We start from the raw sequence: 14,071 nt of genomic DNA on the forward strand, positions 1-14,071 counted from the left end.
GTTACAGCCAGCCACAATTAACCCTCTGGTTATTTAAGACTTCATGGCCTGGTGAGAGTTAAGTAGAAGCACCAGTATGGCCACTCCCTGATAAATAAAACCCGAGAGTGAGGACCAGCAGTGTAGCTTCATACTAAAGTATCTATTAGCAGGTCGAAGACCCTAGGTTCAATCCCCAGTACAGAAAACTAGAAACAATCTTTGAGAGAAACATCTGTGGCCTACTGGAGAGAAAGCAGACACTGGATCTAAAGGAGAATATCCACCCAATATATCATTATATTTTTACTTTCTTATTTTTCATATAACTTTAAATATGTTCTCTCTCTCTCTCTCTCTCTCTCTCTCTCTCTCTCTCTCTCTCTCTCTCTCTGTGTGTGTGTGTGTGTGTGTGTGTAGGGGGTAATGTCACAGTGCACAGGTGGAGATCAGGGGACAAGCTGTGGGTGTTGGGTCTTTCCTTCCACTATGTGGGTCCCAGGAATTGAACTCAGGTCATCAGGTTTGTCAGTAAGCACCTTTTCCTGCTGAACAATCTCACCAGTCACCCTTTTCTTGTTACTTTTATAATTATCATGTGGAATTAGAATATCCTTGTCCTTGTTATACCACAAAGTTCTGTATTTAGTAATTTAGACATGAAGGATATGATTTTACACAACAAAGGGCCAAAGAGCCTTTATAACATGGTCCTTCAGGATGTTGACCCTATGAACTTCACCTCTGGTAAACTTATTGATCTCTTTAAATCAGGGACTATCATAACTGAAATTTTGGAAGGCATCAGACCAGATGGTGAAAATGAAATCTGTTCATGCCATGTACATTTACAAACACTCATGACAAAGTTAAAACAGCATTTGGTATCCCAATTTTAAATTGCATTGTCAAGAAGCTTTATGATCAAATAGGGTTTATTTCTTGAAGTAATTATGAAAAAAGAAATGAGTCTATAAGAAACTAAAGCCCAGCATGTCCCGTGTGCCAATTCCAGTTTTAGAAAGGACATTTTTGATGGTGTTGGTTCTTCATGGATACATGTGATCCAAGTGCCATGACCTAAGTGTGCCATATGGGAAGGCTGGGATGGGAGGAAGAAGGATGTCTCTCTTTTCATTTTCCAAGAAAAAGATTCCTCTTAAACATGTAATAGAAAGGAGACTCTACCCACAGGTTGGCTCGGGTGAATTTCTCTTTAATTTGGATTCCTGGTACGTCCAGGGTTTATGCAAAAATTTCTTTGCCAATCTGGTTGCCCAAAACTCTGTTATTAAGTGTTATACAGAGCACAGCTGGCCATTTAATGCCACAAAACATGGCATCTCATTTGAATGGGGAGTTCTAGTCACGTCAAAGGGAAGTTTGTCCTGGAGATTTAGGAAAGTTTGAAGCAGCTAGAACCTTTACCATGGAATAAGAGCGGATCTACTTAAAGGCAAGTAGCAGCCAGAAGAGCAGAGAGGGCTTTGGTCTTGCCTGCTATGACATGACAGGTAAGCCAGCTGACCTCTTCGGATTCAAATCTCTCAGCTGAGATCCATGGGGTGGGGCTGGAAAACTTGGGGCCCCTAAGTCAAAACACCAAGGTTTTAAAAATGCCAATTCTGTGCTAGCAGATTCAGATGATACCAGAGTGGTGAGGCTGGGGAATGAAGACTTATTTTTTTGAGAGGAGAGCTCGCCATAACACGAACAATGGAAAAATAGTTTGCACAGTATGGGATTCCCTCTGAACTCTGAGAGTTCAGTGTAATAACAAATCTGCTGGAAAAGGGGGTAGGCAGAGAAGGGAGGTCAGGTACATATGCGACTATCAAACCCAAGAGTAAGGCAGGGCATCATGGGAGGGGAAGCTAAGGGGGCATGGAAGGAAGAGGAGCCCTTTAACCAGGAGTGTAGTTTAAGTTACTTGTGGTCCCAGGGACTGAATGGAGGTCTTCAGGCTTAGTGGCAAGCTCCATAACCCACTGAGCCATCTCCTGGGCCCTATTTCATAAGCCTGTAGCCCTGAACACAACATTCCAACAACCTTATAACCTCATTTATTGAAGAAAAATTCTTTAGATTAAAAATAAGCATACCAATGTATCTTAATTTCCTTTCCTTTTTCAGTTTTTTTGAGGCAACGTTTGGCTCAAGCCCAGGGTGACCTGGAACTTCCTCTGTATCCCAGGCTAGCCTCAAACTAAAGGCTATATCCTTCTACCTCAGTTTATCGATTGTTGGAGTTACAGGTGTAAGCCACTACCCACACCTGCACCTCCCTTAATCTTTCTTTTAGACACTGTAACCTCAAAACCCAGGCTTGCTTTCTGTCTTGAGAAGTCTGAACCTCCTCAACTGGGCTTTGTCATGCATTCTTAGGCTTCTCTGAACGCCCTTGCTTAAGCTAGAGAATATATTTTCTTGATAACCAAGTTTTGCTTCACATGGACTTTCTGAGATTCTTTTCTGTGGCCTAAGATCCTGGCTTCACCTGAGTGGAGATCTCTGAGAAGAACTCAGGGGTTGACGAGATGGCTCCGCAGTTAAAGGAGAATGCCTCCGAGCTTGACACCGAGTTCCGTCCCTGGGATTCACGTGGTGGAAGATGAGCACTCCAGTAAGTTCCTCTGTCAGTCTGTCTTCTGACTTTCACAACCATGACATTAATAAAACAAATATGGGATGTTTTGTTTGCTTAAAAGAAGAAGAACCCGGGCTGTGCCTCCGAAACAATTGTCTGCATTTTTTAAATTCAAGAAGCGGGAATTCTGTTGCTTGCCCAATACCACCGCAGCGAGGGAGGGGATTTCAGACTCGCCTGTGGCACTAATGCAAGTTCCTGGGAACTCCAAAAGCAACTCCACAGGGTTTAGGACTTGACGAGCCCAGGCTAACAGGGAGTACATGGAGCCTTTTAGTTAACCGTTGAAGCAATCCTACGAGTTTATAGCACTGTTTAGTCCCAGCAGGTTCATCGAGGGGGCGTTCAGCCTGGCCGACCCTGTGGCCTGGGACCATCTTCCGGGCACGCGTGGCGGGAGGGCTCCCCGTGCTGGGCGTGCGCATGATTGAGGACGCGCACCTGTGGTCTCCCAAATGGTCAGGCTGGGCTTCCCAGGCTTTTCTGTCGCTTTGCTGTCCCATTTACAGCGTCGACCTGAAACGGGGAGCTGGAGCTGCAGAAGCGCGCAGGCCGCAGCAACGCTAGCCCTGAGCTCTGCCTCCACCCGGGTGGCGGGTCCTCGCCGCAGCCCCTCCCTGCAAGGGTGCAGGAGGTGCTCAGCTGACCTGGGGGCGGGCCCGGGCTCTGGGCGGGGACAGAGCGGCCAAGCCTTGGCGAAGGCTGGGGCGACACTGCCGGGGCCCTGCTGCCAGCCGTCAGCATGCACCTCCACCTGCTCACGCTGGTAGCGCTGTGCGGGGCGTGCTGCGTGGCGGCGGGTCCTAGCTACAGCCTGCGGGGCAGCTGGCGGGTGAGCAACAGGAACGGCTCCCTGAAGCTACCGGGGACCGTCCCGGGCTGCGTGCACAGCGCCCTGTACCAGCGCGGGCTGATCCAGGTAGGACTCGCGGCCACCCCTCCATGCGGTCCAGGTCGGTCTGTGCTGCTGTGGGCAGATGGGAAAATGGCCTGGCAGTGGGGGTTCAGGCCAGTTGTGGACACTTAGCCACCCTCACTGGGCCCTCGGTGACCCTGAGAGGCGGAAGTTGCCTATAGAAAACAGTATGTCTGCTGTCTACTTGCTGAGGTGATTCTCGACTCAAGTATTCCGATAAGAGGACTTACCTCTCTCTAAGGACAGGGTTCCTGTTTCAATCATCTGGACGCTTGTAGGAGCCCTCAGTTATAGTTCATTGACTACAGCGTCTCGGGTTTTCGTGTTCGCGTTGAAGCCTCGGGGAGTGTGGTTTGAAATAAACTCAAGGGACTGGGAAGTCACGAATAAAGTTCGGTTAATTGGGGTTGTGTGTGAGTGGTTTGGGAATGGAACCCAGAGCCATGCTAAGCATGCACTGTACCTGTATCGAACTACATCCCAGTCCTAAAACCTAAAACCTAAAACCTAAATAACGTTTTGATTTTTTTTAAAATGGGGTATATTCATCCAACAGTGTAATAGTCAGTGTCATGGTGACATTTTCATGCGCGCGCACCATGTATTCTGCTAATGTTCACTTTTTCTTTGTCTTACCTCAGTTGATTCCTCCCTCTTTCCAAGTAGTTTCGTTCCATTATTGTGTCCTATACACATATGCGTCCATAGATTTACAGCTGGACTCAACATAAGCGAAAACATGCCATTTTGTATTTGTCTTTCTGAATCTGGTTTATTTTACCTATGTGATTTTTTTCTATTTTCATTCTTTTTTGACCAAATTTCCTTGGTTTTGTTATTCTCAACTGCCCCCCCCCACCTTTTTTTTATTTTTGCTTTTTGAGACAGTAGTTCATGTAGTTCAGGCTGGCCTTGGACTCCTAATGAAACTGAGGGTAACCTTGAACACCTGATCATCTTGCCTCTGCCTCTCATGTGCTGGAGATACAAGTGTGCATCACCATGTACAGTCGAATTACATTTTTCTTTATGGATAAGTGTGTGTGTGTGTGGGGGGGTGTTTGAGACATTTTCTTTATCCATTTGTCTGTTAATGGTACCTGGGCTGGTTCTGTCACTTGGCTATCATGCTGCAATAAAATGGATATGCAGGTATTTCTGCAGTATGTTGCCCTAGGATCGATCCTTCAGGTACATACTGAAGAGTGGTGCAGCTGGAGTGTAGCGTAGGTCTAGTCTTAGTTTTTAATTTTTAATTTTTATTGTTTTTGAGACAGAGTATCACTATTTTTAATGGTTTGAAGAACCTCCATACTGATTTGCATACTAAACCTGCATAATTGTGTGTGTGGTATATGTGGACACATTTGTCTGTACACACACAGGTGTGTGTGTATTATGTATGTGTACATGGAAGCCAGGGATTGAGGCTGAATGTCTTCATCAGTCATATTTACCTTAGTTTTTGACATAGGGTCTCTCACTGACTCCAGAGCTCAACAATTGGCTAGATTAGTTGGGCACAGTATCCACTCTCCCGTTGCCAGGCTTACTGATGTGACCTGAACTCTGGTCTTCCTTGTGAGACACGTACTTTGCCAGCTGAACTATGTCCCCAGCACCCGGCCCACATAGCTTTTAAGGCCTCCTAGGGTATGAGTAAATGTGACATTCCTTTCTCAGAGCACTAGAGAAGATACCCAGTATCACACAGCAGCCAGCTGACAGAGATGGAGTCCTAACCCAGGCTGGCCTTGAGTCCATAGTGCCTAGAGTCGGCACTATGAGCTAAAATTAGGGCATTTTGATAATCATACCTTTTCTTATGTATTTATTTATTTATTTATTTATTTATTTATTTATTTATTTATTTATTTATTTATTTATTTATTTATTTATTTATTAGCTTGAGGCAGTGTCTCATGAATTTGCCCAGGCTGGTCCTGAATTCATGGAGTAGCCCAGGGTGACTTGTAACTTGTTATCCTACACACACACACACACACACACACACACACACACACACACACACAGAGTCTTTGACTGTTGTGATGACATTTATAGTTGCCATAAATGTTAAAGTAGTCAAACTAGGATTATGTAAAATTTCTGATTGGGTACTCATGTCTATCTGTCTGTCTTTGTGTTTTTCATCCCATATATCAGAAAGAAAGTGAATATTATAACTTACAGTGTACTTTTTAGGTAAATCTTTCTGAAACTTTAGTGTATTCTTGGTTAACAGATTATCAGGGGAAGGTAAAAAGTGACATGTAATGTGAAAGTGGAAAGGAGTGACTGGAAGGGAGAGCACACGAGGGAGGAGGGGGAGAGAGGAGAGGAGGAGGGGATGGTGAGGAGGGGAGGAGGGAAGAGAAGCAACTAAAACAAAATGTTTGAAAGAAATGCCAGAATGAAACCGAATTCTTTGTATGCAAATAATAAAAACTGTGAAACCCAAGTGCACGTGGCAGGCTGCAGCTTAGTTTGGTTCCCATCTGCAGACTCTCAGCTTGCCTCCTTTGACTAATTGAATTAAGCCACCAGAAAATCATAACTTTAGCAAGTCAGATGATTGTCCAATAGGGCTACCTACCAAGAAGAAACTCCGTTACTCCTGACTGCAGACATTTGCTTGGGTTGTGAAATAACTAACACTTCTTCATGGGGGTAACTGACCAGGCCTTGCAACCTCTTCACAGGTTCTTAGAAAGGCTAAGTTCAGATAAAGTGGAGTGGAGTCCTTAGTGGCAGGGAGATAGGAGAAGGGCCGTTGGTGAATTGCGGAAGAAGACTTTATCCAAACTGAGTGAGGTGACATTACTACCCTGTGTTGTTATAACATCCCTGTTTGGTGTTGACTTTGAGAAACAATCTATGGTTTGGCACAGACCCTGGACCAGATATGAACTTGAAATTTATCTTGGGAAAGCCACTTATTTCTTTATCCATTTGTCTAATTAATTACCCTGTATTCATTTAGTGCCTCAGATTGTAGCAGACACTGTTTTAAGTGCTTGAAATACAACAGTAAAGAAAAAGTTTTACTCTAGCGAACATTCTAAAGAGATAGTTAGTTACCAGGTTAATAAATTACAATACAGGGGTACACTGAAGAAAAAAAAATTAGCAGGTAAAAGGCAGAGAAGGCTGGAAAGTTGCTAGTTTTTTAAAGATTATTTATTTGTTATTTATTATGTACACACTGTTCCACCTGCATGTATGTCTGCAGGCCAGAAGAGGGCACCAGATCTCCTTATAGATGGTTGTGAGCCACCATGTGGTTGCTGGGAATTGAACTCAGGCTCAGGACCTCTGGAAGAACAGTCAGTGCTCTTAACCTCTGAGCCATCTCCCCAACCTTTTTTTTTTTTTTTTTTTGTGCCTGGAGATAACCATTTTTGTATGGATTTTTCTCAGCAGATAACTTTTTTTTTTTTTTTTTTTTTTTAAATAAAGGAGACGTACATTTTTAGCCTGGGAGAGAAAAGGGTGGGAGTAGGCCAGAAGGAACTGACATGCCTCACAGGCTCCATCCGTAGTAAGCAGAGAGAGCAGGAAACTCAGAGCCCTGGAGAGAAGATGAGTTCCAAGATCACCGAGGTGTGACCACAAATGGAACACTTTGGATTTTCTTCTACAGATGGGAAACTGTTGAGTGCATTGGCTTGGAGAAGCATAGTTGGTTTTACCTTGGAAATGGCCACTGTCCTGGCTCCTGTGCTCACAGATGGTGGGAGGCCTGGGGTCAGCTATGGGACGGACACTTGCCGTCTTGAGGCCTGGGGACTTCCGTCCTGGAGCATGGAAATGAAGAGAATAGTTCTGTTGTTGTTATTCTTGTCTCATTTTATTCTTGCTCACTCTCTGTGTGTGTGTGTGTGTGTGTGTGTGTGTGTACACAACTTGCAGAAGTGGGTTATCTCCTTCCCACATGGATTCCAGGGATCAAACTCAGGTAGTCAGGCTTGCAGCCAGTGCCTTTATTTACTGAGTTGTCTTGCTGGCCCTCCCTGTTTTGTTTTTCAAAGTAGGGTTTCACTCTGTAGCCCAGGATGGCCTTGAATTTGTAGGTGAGCTTCTTCCTTAGTCTCCCAAGTGCCAGGATTCTGTGCCAGCACACTGGCTTGAGTAGTTTGTGGGTGCACCTATTAAATTGAGAACCAAGAGCTGAGTTTGTTTACAAACTAGGTGTGAGCAGTAGCACTGAGAGGAGCCTAAAAGAGCATCAGTGATTTGTACCTGAGCTGGTGGCTTGTATTTACAGAGCGGCTCTGTGACCGACCTTGGCTGTCTCAAAGCTGACTGTCCAAGAGTTTCCTCTACAGAATCTCCAACCCCTAGGTGTATAGGCGTAAGGGAACTTAGTAATTTTTATCTAAATAAAGACTGATGGAGCTGGTGAGTTGGCTCCGTGGAGTCAGTTCTCCCCGTCTCCCGTGGGTTCTAGGAGGAAACCCTGGCTGTCAGGCTAGCATAGCCACACCTTTGCTCCCTGAGCCATCGCCCAGCCCGGTGCAGTTCCTCTATGCCTGCCTTCCGGATCACCAGTTTCTTTCTCAGCAACAACCGCAATTAACAATGTCTCCTGAACTCTGCTTTAGAGACATATGTAGGTATGCATCTTATCTAGATGTGTCTGTCTCCTCCTCCCACAGATGACGACATTCTATGACCATTATTTTATACTAACATGTCACTCAATAAGTCTTAGAAAGCTTTCTAGATCATTATGCAAATAGAAATGCTAGCTCTCACGACTGGATGCTCACTTTGTGCCAAGAACAGCTCCAAGCATTTTTACCTCCCCAGTCTTTGTGATCCTTGAGAAATAATTCCTTTTTCCATCTCAGAGGAGGGGAAGGGGGCATAGGTGTGTGGGGTGCATGGATGTGGGGCTAGAAGTGGGGTATAGTCAGGCTTTCAAAGCTCCTTCCTTCCTTCCTTCCTTCCTTCCTTCCTTCCTTCCTTCCTTCCTTCCTCCCTCCCTCCCTCCCTCCCTCCCTCCCTCCCTTCCTTCCTTCCTTCCTTCCTTCTTTGTTTTTTGAGACAAGGTTTCTTTGTGTAGCCTTGGCTGTCCTAGAACTAGCTCTGTAGACCAGACTGGTCTCAAACTCACAGAGATCCGCCTGCCTCTGCCTCCCAAGTGCTGGGATTAAAGGCGTGTGCCACCACTGTCCCACACTTTCTTTCTTTCAAGAAAATCTTATTACATTTTTATTTATTGCAGGGGTGTGAATGATGAGCCATGGGGTACGTATAGAGGTCTGTAACAGGAGGCTTTTCTCCATCCCACCCCATCTCACAGCCACTTTTAAATAATCACTCAGAGGCTTATATTAATTATAAATGCTTGGCTGATGGCTCAGGCTTATTATTAGCTAGCTCTTAAATTTAAATTAGCCCATTTCTGTTAGTCCACGCATCGCCACATGGCCCGTGGTTTGCCACTTTCACATCTTGCTTCTTGGGGGCTTGCACCATCTGCCCCCAACTCCACCCTTCTTCTCCCTGTATCTCTGCTTGGATTTCCCGCCTGGCTCTATCCTGCCTTGCTATAGGCCAAAGCAGCTTCTTTATTAACCAATGGCAATAAAACATATTCACACCATACAGAGGGGTTATCCCACAGCAGAGGTCAGATGAGAAGTTGAAGGAGTCAGTTCTCTCCTACCGTGTGGGTTCTGAGGATTGAACTCAGGGCCTCAGGGTTGATAAGAAGTGCCTTTATCCATGGAGCCACCTTGCTGGCTCTGAATGTATGTTTTCTGCCCTTCACATGTGTCCCACAGGCAGTCTGGCTAATTCAGATGTTCAAAACTGACTAGCCTGCTGTCTCTCCCACCTCGGCTTCATGCACCTCCAGGCTTCATCTCAGAAGCAGCAGCTCCTCTATGGAGGAGGCCCAGCACAGTCCAGCCCTGACCCTTCTGCCGGTTAACAGTTGCTGGGGCATCTGCCCTAACCCTCATGAGCTCCAGCACCAGAACTCACTGCTGCACTACAGTCAGAGGTCTGAGCCCTTGTATCTGTGACTCCTGTCAGCCCTTGCGGAACCCTTGGCATATAGTAGTAAACTAAGAAAACCATTTGTGTTGTTTTCCCTGTTAAATTGAACTCACTTTGGTAGAAAAATAAGAGGTCTCTTTGAGTTTTGGTTGCTTTTCATCTAGAGGTCTGGTCAGGGGAAGCAGTATTTACACATAGAAGGACTTTAGAAAAACTGTTTTCAGATTCACCCATGCGCTTTGGGTAAAGGTAAGTAAGTAAATGTCCTTGAAATAAGGACTATAGGTGAAGATGAAAGTTGACAATGGAGCAACTGAAGTTTGGAGAACACACCATTTTCTGAATGGACCTCATCGATGCCTTCATGCCGCTTGCATTAGCTTAAGCATCCCATTGATATCAGCACATTAGTACTTAGCACATGAAAGGTTATATGCACATACATATTTGTGATTTCTAAGTATCTTTTTAAATGTCTGTGTGTATACTGCCTCTGTGTGTGGTACCCATGGAAGCCAGAAGAGGGCATTGGATCATCTGGAGCTGGACTTACATGTAGTTGTGAGCTGCCAGATGTGGGTGCTGGGAACCAAACTTGGGTCCTCTGGATGAGCAGCAAGTGTTCATAACCACTGAGCCACCTCACCAGCCCCCTGCATCTCTGATTTTTAAACCCTAATAATTGAAGGAACACCGTGTACTCACTCTCTAGCTTCTGTGCCCACACATCTCTGTGCAGTCACCTGCCCACTCCCCAGTCCCATCGCCTGCCTCTCCCGCCATGCCCGTTGGCTTTGTGGCGTCTTGGAAACACAGAAGGCTTATTTTGGCCCCTGGTCTTACAGGCCTCAATTCAGATCACTTGGCTTTGCTGTTTTAGTTAGGCCTGGGGAGCGGGGGGTGGGGGGGCATGTCATGTCACGTGTCAGTGTGTGACAGAGCTAGTGTTCATGCAGGTGGAGAGGAGGCTAAGGAGGAAAGGGGGAAGCCGAGGTTCCTCCCTGTCCCTCTGACAGTGTTCTGCTGTGTAGTCTAAGCTGATCTTGAACCTATTATGTAGCCCCGCCTCGTCTTTTACTCACAGCAATCCTCCTGCTTTAGCTTCTCTAGTGCCCGCATTATAGGCACGTATGTACCACCATACCCAGCTTTGTTTTTGTCTCATTTTTTTTTTTTCCTTGAAACAGAATCTCATTCTGCAGTTCAGGCTGGCCTGGATCTCACTAGGTAGCCTTGAACTTGCTGTGACTTTCCTGCCTCAGTTTCCTAAGTGATGAGATTACAGACATGCAACACCACATGCTACTTCACATGGTTAGATGATGTAAGTATGATAAATATCAACTGCAAATAGCTTACTCAGGGACTCACATATGGTTGTCTCATGGCTCTTAATTTGCACCGACACTGTAATTATCAATAGTGTCCGTGACACTGGCCTGAGTGCTGGGTCATGGTTAAGCATGTCAAGCCAGGTATTTCTGGGGTGAGTCACTGTTCCACGGTTTCACAGCTGTTTGACTTTGAGCCTCGAATTCTGCGGTAGCAAATGGGACTGTTAACAGTACCTGCCTCGCAGGGCCACGGGCAGCCTCTTCTAGCTTCTGCTGCTGTTGCTGCAGATTCCACTGGGCAGAAAAGTGGAGGACCTGAGAAAGCCACTTCACCTCCTGGAGCTCTAGGTTTCTTCCTCTACATTGGTACTCAGCAATGCATGTTCCTTGTGTAGATGTGAATGCCTACCTTAAAGGCTGGGCTATATCAGTCTGAGGACTTGGGGGTTGCTTAGAAACTCAGCAGCTTGCACGACTCTTTTTTGGTCAGGAGAGGTGTCCCTGAACTGCTGTTCACTTTAAGCAGGACTCGGATTTTTAATGTGGCTCAAAGCGGGTCAGCTAATCTGGAGCCAAATTATGTTGCTTGATTAACATTTAGAATAACTATTATAAATATAATCTAAGCCTCTGAAACATTTTTCATAATATATTCCCTTACTAAGAACCAAAAGTGATTTTTTTAAAACTATTTTATTTTAGCATATGGGCACATTTAGTGTGTGTATGTGTGGGATTCAAGCCTTTACTCTCTATATGTGTATTTTTTTTTAAATCTTTTCTTACTTTATTGAAGTTTTAAATTACACATTTGTTTATTTATTTTGTGTGAATGTGTTTGTATGCATGTGGGCATGTGTGCATCACGGTGCACGTGTGGAGGTCAGGGGAAACCCTGTGGGAGTTCATACTCCCATCTTGTGGGTTCTGGGCGTTGAGGTCAGGTGGTCATGCTCGGCAGAGGGCACCTTTAGCCACTGGGCCACCTCTCTGGCCCTGCTTTATTTTTAACCAGCATGCAAAGTAGGAGGTTTGCTCTGGCATGTTCGAGAGTGCCAGGTTTGCGTGTTCCTTCCCCTCCCAACTTGTCATGTCACATGTATGCTATCATTTTTCCATCCCTTCCCCAAAGCCTCTAGCCCCCTCTTATGGACCCCTTTCCAGTTTCCTGGCTTCTACACACTTTCTCCCGCATACATACACATAAGCAAACATTAATCTCTAGGATCTGCCCAGGAGCATGCTGTGTTTGGCTTTCTGAGCCTGGTCTTCCTCACTTGATGTAACAGTTAACAGTTCCATCCATTTTTGCTGCAAATTTGATTTTTCTTTACAGGTGAGCCAAGTTCTATTGTGTATATATGCCATATTTTAATTATCAGTCTTCTGGTTGACGTCTAGGATGATTTAATCTCCTTGATAGTGTGAATAAGGCAGCAGTAAACGCAGATGTGCAGAATTGTGGTGTATCTGGGTCATAGGGTAATCTGTGTGGAGCATTTTGAGAAGACTGCACAGTGGTTTCCACAGAGGCTGTACTGGTTCATAGCCTCATCAGCAATGACTGAAGGCCCTTCTCTCCCCACGTTGTCACCAGCATTTGTTTTTATCAATGATAGCTATACTGATGACTTTTTGAATTAAATTTTCAATTTTCAGTATTTACTTATTCATGGGGGTGGCCAGTTGTGCATATTTGTGCCTGACCGTGCCATGGCCATGGGGCATGCCTGTAGAGGTCAGAGGTCAGTTCTCACCTTCCACTGTGGAACCTGGGACTTGAACGTAGGCTTTGCAGTTTGAGCAGGTGAGCACCTTCACCCACTGAGCCACCCTACCTCCAAGTCCTTGCCATTTATTTACATTGCTTCTTTTTAGAGCTGTCTGTTTAGATCATTGGCCCATTTATTGACCGGCAGTTTTGATGTTTGGTGTTTGATTTTTGTAGTTCTTTATGTAGTTAGCTATTAACACCCACCTCCCGCCCCCCGGAGTATATAGAGCTGACAAATTTTTTTCCATTCTGCTGTCTGCTCCCTCTCTTCCTCTGCTGTACATATGCCTTTTAGTTTATGTAGTACTGTTTGTCCAAAATGGATCTGTTACTTCTCTTGCAAGAGTTCAAGCAGAGAGGATGTTGGAGTAGGAGATGTTTCTGGTTTCTGTGACCAAGACCCTGACATAAAGCCATTTAGGAGGCCCTACTCTGGCTGGCAGTTTGAGAGATAGAGTCCATGGACTATGGGTTAGGTGCAGGGTGAGTATGGCAGAGTTCGTGGGGCAGGAATATGTGGCTGAACCTCCCCTCCTGTGGGCTGGCCAGGACGCAGGAAGCAGGGGACGCTGGTGACTCGTTGGCTTCCTCCTTTTCTCTTTTTATTCAGTCTGGAACTCAGTCCGTGGTACTGCTCACATCTAGGGCTTGTCTTCTCTTATAAACCGATCCTCTTTGTGGTCTCTCTCACAGCTTGCTTCACTAATGTCACAAATGTTTCATAGTTCAATCAAGTTGACCGTCAAAATTTGCCATTATTGCATTGACTCGGGTGATCTAGAACCTTCTATCCTTAGGAAAAACTCGTCTATTTGAGTTTCTGTCTATGCCCCTAAGTTTATTTGATTATGTGTAGTGAGTATGAGTAACTATTGGTCTGGTCTGTTGGGGCTCTATCCAAAATAACAGCCTTTCTAATTTTTCTTAATATAATAATTTTAATGTATTCATTGAGAACTCATTTTGAGCATACCCATCCCCGACTCCACTCTTCAATTCCGCCCCCAGATATTTTCAACATGTCCCCCTCCCAACTTCATCTCCTCCTCTTTTATAAATAACCCACTGAGCCCAATTAGTGCTGCTTCCACACAGGTAAGTGTGGGGCATCCACTGTACCCAGACCCCCAAAGAAAATTGACTCTTCCTCCCAGCAGCTATAACTACCACTCACTCCTCAGCTAGCCCTGGGGCCTTGTGTACTCTTCCCTAATCCATGCTAGAATTTTGACCAGTATGATTTTGTATAGGTCCTATGAAGGTAACCATAACTACAGTGAGTTCATGAGTACAATGGCCATGGCTTGTCCAGAAGACAGCATTTCATAGCTCCCCTCACCCCCCGTCTTACATTCTTTCCATCCCTTCTTTTGAAATGTACCTTGATCCTTGGAGGAAAAGGTTGGTGGTAA

The 14,071-nt window shown here is 45.3% G+C and overlaps 1 protein-coding gene across 4 annotated transcripts in view; it reads left to right on the plus strand.

Annotated features, from left to right (window-relative positions):
- The first annotated feature begins 3,292 nt into the window (after window positions 1-3,292).
- The window catches only part of Manba (mannosidase beta), a 91,854-nt gene continuing 81,075 nt past the window's right edge, over window positions 3,293-14,071 (plus strand). For 2 of the 4 annotated variants that reach the window (XM_042279974.2, XM_076575032.1), the window contains exon 1: window positions 3,294-3,545. In XM_042279974.2, the coding sequence (XP_042135908.1) occupies window positions 3,369-3,545 (177 nt within the window). In that variant the 5' untranslated portion in view covers window positions 3,294-3,368. Of the gene's footprint in view, window positions 3,546-10,738; window positions 10,876-14,071 lie in introns of all 4 variants that reach the window. The other 2 variants (XM_076575031.1, XM_006970338.4) reach the window with 2 other exon arrangements.

The sequence above is a fragment of the Peromyscus maniculatus genome, chromosome 6 (genome assembly GCF_049852395.1).
Source record: "Peromyscus maniculatus bairdii isolate BWxNUB_F1_BW_parent chromosome 6, HU_Pman_BW_mat_3.1, whole genome shotgun sequence".
NCBI lineage: Eukaryota > Metazoa > Chordata > Mammalia > Rodentia > Cricetidae > Peromyscus > Peromyscus maniculatus.